Here is a 6,686-nt window from a genome sequence, read left to right on the forward strand (position 1 = left end):
AGCAAATGCTAAAATTAGCAGATTTTTAAAAAGAACAATGTTTATGAGGGAATTAATTTCATTTGAATGCATTTTTATAGGAAAAAAAATGTAAATACATTATGTGGCTCCTGTCTATGAATGAGGAGAATGTTTTGATGTAAAATGGTTAAAGTTTGTTAGGATTTTAAAATAAAAAACAGTAAAAAAGGACTATTTATTTATATTTTTTTTATATTGGACCTGATAAGTTTCTCTTAAATAATACTCTTCAAATTAGCCAAACATTCAGTCCTGTTAAACTTTACTTATAAAACTGAGGCATAATTACCAACAAAAGGCAATATATTCATTTTAGTGCAATATATTCATTTTCCTAACTTTACTAGAGAACCACGCTTTAAAAATGACCAAAATATATCTTTAAAGTTAAATGAAGTGGGGGTTTTATGAATGGAGAATAGGCCGAATGCTTAAAAAAGAACAGATGATTTTAATCTAATTGTTTTTTTTTAAAGAAAAACAATAGAGTTTCGTGTGCTTTTGCGCCTTTTCATAAAACCCAATTTTCAWAATAAATGTATCTTTAAGTTAATTGTTACAGAAAGCCGTGGGTTTTTAATATCCCTCCTCCACTAATTGATATTCCCCGCTGCAAGCCGCGGCACATTCCGCTGGGGGAACCGTGTCCTTCCGCTGCATATAGATCCGACTGAGCAGAAGGCAGATCGGCGGTGAGTCAGTCAGGCTGCTGACAAACAACGAGGCTGCGCCCCGACTTCCTCCTCTCTTCTTTCTCTTTATTTCCTCCTTCTGCTCAGGAGATCAGTTCACCTGGATTTAAAAAACATAAAGAAACCAAACAAACAAGAAAAACCTCCGCAACCCGATGTGAAAAGGGGGCAACAACAACAAAAATAAAGAGGGTGAAAAGAAGAGAAAACTGCACAACAATGGGAGCGTTCAGGGTGCTGCTGGGGAGTTTACACTACCTGGGACTCTATGTGCAACTTAGTGTCTCCACGAGGCAAGCTGGACACCGGGAGATGGAGAACCACGTCTCTGGGAACGGTAGGTGTGAGACCCCCCACCCCACCCACTCCCCCATTAGACTCGTTTCCTTTCAGGGAAGAACATCCAGTAAAATGTGGAAAGGCTGGCATAGGTAACAATCTGCTCCCAGACAGAGGAGGAATTAACAAAAGGCTGTTTATGTGCCAACTGRTTGTGTTCTGGATAAGCCAACGTGTTTATTTCCCTTCTTATCTTGCAAATAAAATGAGTTTGTTTTTTGTCATAATGAACAAAATATGCAGAGTAAAAATCTCCTGAGTTTTGTTTTTGTGATGTAACCTGAGTGATGGATGGGTGGGAATATTACCTTGTGTCCCAAATGGGATCCATCCCAAACAACCTCACTCTTCACTTCAGATAATTCCCCCACTCATGTAATATGAGCTTCCCTAAACGGCCTCTGATCTTTTATTTTATTATATATATATTTTAATCTTGACTACGTCATGCAGTCTGACTCAGATAAATTTCAAACCATCTGGATTTTCCTGGAAACGTTGACCGAGGCTTCCAGTTTCTACAGGTGTAGAACTGGGAGGGCTAAAGTTTGGCTTCATTCACACATCATTGAAATGCCAATTTCATTATACCAAAACTATACCTCATCCAAATACATAAATATTAGACTACCATTTAAGATACCTTCAATAAGATTCAATTGTTAAAAATGTAATATAATCGCGTTCTCAGTTGGTTCCTGTCCCACCACCTGGTCAAATATTTAAAAGAATACAACAYTGTAATTGTTTGAGAAATTCAGCAACAAATGAAAACCTTACATAAAATATATTTTGGCCAAAAAAAAAATAAATCTAAACATTCTCACTGAATTGTACAGAAGAGGTTTAGTCCTGCGGAACAAAAATACATTTTTTTCTGAGTTCTGACTCAGATTATTTCCCCAGAATTAGAAAAAAGCCACAATTCTGAGATTAAAGTCCGAACCTCAGGAAAAAATAAAATCWTTTTTTTAGCTCCCTCTCACTCTAATCCTCTTCCATAGAATAGTTTTGTAAACGTTGCATCAACAAAACTAATGTATACGGGAACGTTTTTGTCAAAATTTAAACGTAAAGTTTTAACTAGGTGTCAACGTCGAAGTTTTGTGGTGAGGAAACCCTAAACAGTTTTTTTAACAATGATGTTTTAGACCCACAACATCAAGATTATAGGGGTTAGAATTAAAATGATTATTTCTGAAGGTTAGATGCTAATTCAGTTCTGTGATTGCTAGATTGTCTTTATTGGTTTACTAGTAACGCAAATCTTAATAAAATGTTCTTATTTTGCACCGCAGCCTGAGCTTATCTGACTCATTTTTTCAGAAAGATCCCATAAATACAGTCTACCCGACGTAAGCTTTATGCTCCATGTCTTGCTTCCTGTTTCAGGTGTGTTTTCCAGGCAGGGTTACAGCGCCACACACAGGCCCGGCATAGCTACTACAGCATTTTGAGTGGCGTGTTTATAGGAATATTTTTCAAAAGAGTAACAACAAAAAAATATTGTTTGAAAAACATAATCTGTGGAAAAGACTTAACTTTTCCTAAAAGTGTTTGCTGAATCCGTATGAATGTCTCTTTTTTTTTTCCAGTTATTGATGAAAAGTTGCTCTTGTCTGTCTCTGTTCACTCTTTTGTCTGGGCTCAAAGTGGCTTTTATTCCAGCAAAAAAAGAAAAAAAAAATCTTAGGATTTTTCCGTTTGCCTCTTCTTGGGGAGGTCTCTCATTGTCGCTGTAAATATATCTGAAACATCGGCTGCAGATCATCTTTGTACACAGAATCCTTTCCATTTATTTCAGCACGTTTGCTTTTATCATGTTTCCGTGCGACTAATACGTCACAGCAGGCTGCTTWATGGGTAACATAAAGAATGCATATCTGCTTTTTCAAACTGAATAATGTGCTTGAAGAGATATTTTATGTTTTATCCCGAGGGTTGGAAGCAGAAATGAAAACAGGAGGGCATTAAGAGATTTAATACTCTTCCAGTGTGTTACCACTCGTGTAGTGTAATTCCTAATTCTTAATTGAAACTCTAAATGGTCTCGCACTGTAATAATTAGCAACGCACAGTGCATATTACAGTGGCGTCAAGTTAAGTCTGATGGGATTTTCTGATGGAACGGTGCTATAATAATTTGCAGGGTGGGGACGATGAGGGGATAAACACACTTGAACTCATGTAACACCTTGATTATTTGCAGAAGAAATGTTCCCATCTTTTATTTTTTCCAGTGGGAGGTGAAGCACATCACTCATTTGGTGTAAGAAAATGACCAATTTAAAAAAAACTGAGGCTTTCATTTGCTTTTCTGTAATTTTGCCGGGTCTGGCTGTTATTTTKAAGCCCCTGAGGCTCATAATTCATCCTTTCTTTCCCCCCACTGTCACTGCAGTCACTAGAATAGAAACGCGAGGAGCAAAAGTAACAAATAAAAGAAGAAACTCTGCGGCTGCAATCTACTTCTGCTCAGACACTCTTTTAGTTGTTGATACTTTTCAATTAACTCCCAATTAGAAGCAAGTGAGGCAATTATTCCACCCAATCAATTGCTTTAAGTATTCAGCAAAGGGTAAATGAGCCATTCGACCAACAGGATGCTCAAACTTTCTGAGATAAAGAAAACAGAGACTGTTCTATTAGCTGCAGGAGTTAAAATATCTCACAATTTCATTGTGATGCAAAAGATATTAAACAATTATTGATGCATCTTGTTTATCTGTGATGATCAGGTTTGTGGAGAAACACCTAGAGGCAGCTAGTGAGCTCATTATGTTTATGAGAAAACACTGAAACTGATACAGAAATACAAATTTACAAACTGAAACGATGATGGCTTATTTTACATAAACACTGGTTTTCAAATGATTTGGGCTGTTAGAACCTGAGTGCAGGCATGCAGGTTTAWATCCAAAATATGTTTCAGTAAGAAAAGGCAGAAATCCTGGACCAGGACAGTGACTCAGGTCTGAGAATCCACCCCGCACCAACTCTGCTGACTCCCTTAAAATGGCCGCACAGATTAACTTTACCAAAATCAATTTTTTGATATTTCAAATTTGTTTCAAGATCTTTCATATCTGCTGATTTTATGCACCTAAATATTCTGTGGGGTTGTAAAAGGCATTAAAAGGTAAATGAAATTATCAAAAATGAAGGCCATTAAAAAGTTATAAACATCATCTGACGAGGCATTATTTTTTTTAAACAACCACCTAAATATATGTTTCACCCCAGTGTATCCTTTAAAAATCCCAAAACAAATAATTGGTCATTGTTTTTATTGAGACGAAGTAACTACACTTAATTCAATTTCAATTCAGTTTATTTATTCAGTGTCAAGTCACAGTATACATCATCTCAGGGCTCTGTAGACACACACACACACACACACACACACACACACACACACACACACACACACACCCACACACCCACACACACGTATATCTGTAGAAGCAAAAGTGGAGCAAGCTTACTTTCATTTATATTTATTTAGCAGTTTCTGTCCACGCTACTGTTTCAGTTTTATTACTTCCTTCGGGATGATAAATGTCTTATCTTAAAAGCATCGGATCAGAGCGTTTCCTCACTGTGTGCTAAAAGTTATGCCAACAATTTATGTTTGTGGTCTTAGGAAGTACAGGGGATTCCTTGGAAGTGTGGAAGGAAGTGGATCTGGATCAGGTGGAGAAAGACCTGAGAGCGGTTCTGTCCCGCGGCATCACCAGCGTGGCCGTTCTGCTGCTGCACTCGTACACGTCAGTACTTTCCTCTGCAGTTTCACCTGCTTCTCTTAATCTGCATTTTAAAGGGGCAATTTTATATGTTTCTCAGTTGTATATTTAAATTCTATACATAGTAAATGCTGTTTATATGTTTAAGTAGACAATAAACTTGACTTCTAATCATATCTGTTTCTAAACGCCTTGAAATTGGCCTCTGTCTCTTTAAGAACCTGCTTCTGCTTCTGTCCCGCCCATTTCAGCACACTGTATCATTCAAGCCGGGTTCCTACCAAATGCCAAAATGCTCCTGCTGCATGCGTTTGGCTGCTTGTCAGCAGCTGTCCGTTCACGCCAAACGCGTCTAAAGACGCGCAATGGGAGGAGCGTCTTTGTTCTTTTTCTGGTCGGTTGATGTTTGAAATGAAGATAAAATAAATAAAAATGCTTTCCTTTATTAAGAGCAAGAGAACGTTGCGCACAGAGCAGATAATTAATTCACTTAGAGGCGCCCTCACAGACTTTTTTTTTTCTCAAACCGGGACCAAACTAGAGGCTGTAGAGGGAGGAGGGTCTTGGTTTTCTTCCGGTCTGTCTTTAATGATGGGTGAAATAAAGATAAAATAAATANGTGCATTTTCATGGTCAATGGAAACGCAGCTACTGTCTCCCATCCTGAACAGCACATTGGTGACAGTGGAGAGGAAAATCTCCCTTTTTAACAGGAAGAAACCTCAAGCAGAACCAGAACCAGGCTCAGGCCAGGCAGACCGGCTGGGTTTGAGGGGACAGGAAAGAGACACAGAGAATTACACAAGGACTGCTCCATGTGTATTTTCTTCTGGAAGAGAGAAAAAAACACATCATTGATAGAAGTGATCACAACAAACATGTAGAGGAGAGAGACTAAAGACAACAGCAGAGTGAGGAAATGTGTGCACTTAAATGACACTAATCTACTATTTTATAAATAGTTTCTCCCAAGTGACGTTAAAGAGGTTTCTGCTACAGTTGCAACTCAAAGTCATGTTGGCATAAAAAATATCCTGATGACTGTGGTAGGCACTAGTCCCCTAAARCTCAAATGAGCTAATTGTAGACCTAAATTTCTCCTTTGTGCTTTAGGAATTTTATTAATATCTTCAAACAACGTGTGGATTTGCGCTTTCTAAATTTAGAATTGAGTAGCAATAATCGCATATAACGTTACAAGTTTGATCGTCGACATTGTCTAAAGAACAAGGAGAGCCGTCTACACCCACTACGTTCTGTAGCATTATGCTTCGTTAAAGTTTCAACATCATTTTCTTGAACATTGGAGGAGAAATCCGTCTCTTGTCAACACAATGGARCTCCACTGTGTGGAAACAGCAACCACTCAGGCAGCATTGTGTTCACAGAGCTTTATACTCTCACTGACTCTCCATATGTGTAGAGTTCCCACAATTCTTTGCGTGGCAGGAAGCAATTGGTGCTGAGTGACAAACAATATCCAGCCATCAATATTGTTGTTTATATACTTTATATGAGCTTTGGGAGGATAGAGGGAGGAATTGTAATTTGTGTCCCGCTGCCTCTTCACCAACCTGCTGTCTCACATCGTATTGAAGCTCACGTGATCAGTTTAAATTCATGCTCTTATTTTGAAATGAACAGGTTCATGTTCAACCTGTAGACCTACCAGAATGCATTGCTTCAATTTTACAATAAGCAGTTTAAAATTACTAATATGTGACCCATCGCATTGAAATGAGGATTAAGTCCAAAAGTTGTATATGAGAAATAGGCAAATACATAGTGTTTTGACTAAAATGTTAACAAAACTCTCTGTGCATTGCTGCCCAAATCAAATTCTGGAAGTGCTCATTCAACTAGATCTGTTACAAAAGGACAACTGACATTA

At 37.9% G+C, this 6,686-nt stretch overlaps 1 protein-coding gene across 1 annotated transcript in view; it reads left to right on the top strand.

The window, feature by feature from the left end:
• Nucleotides 1–610: 610 nt before the first annotated feature.
• vstm2la (V-set and transmembrane domain containing 2 like a) overlaps nt 611–6,686 on the top strand; it is a gene marked incomplete at its 3' end in the record, with an annotated part of 56,430 nt that continues 50,354 nt past the window's right edge. Inside the window, 1 exon segment of the mRNA XM_014015370.1 lies at nt 611–1,050. Coding sequence (XP_013870824.1) covers nt 933–1,050 — 118 coding nt within the window.

Source organism: Austrofundulus limnaeus, unplaced genomic scaffold, assembly GCF_001266775.1.
Source record: "Austrofundulus limnaeus strain Quisiro unplaced genomic scaffold, Austrofundulus_limnaeus-1.0 Scaffold128, whole genome shotgun sequence".
In the NCBI taxonomy this organism is placed as follows: Eukaryota; Metazoa; Chordata; class Actinopteri; order Cyprinodontiformes; family Rivulidae; genus Austrofundulus; species Austrofundulus limnaeus.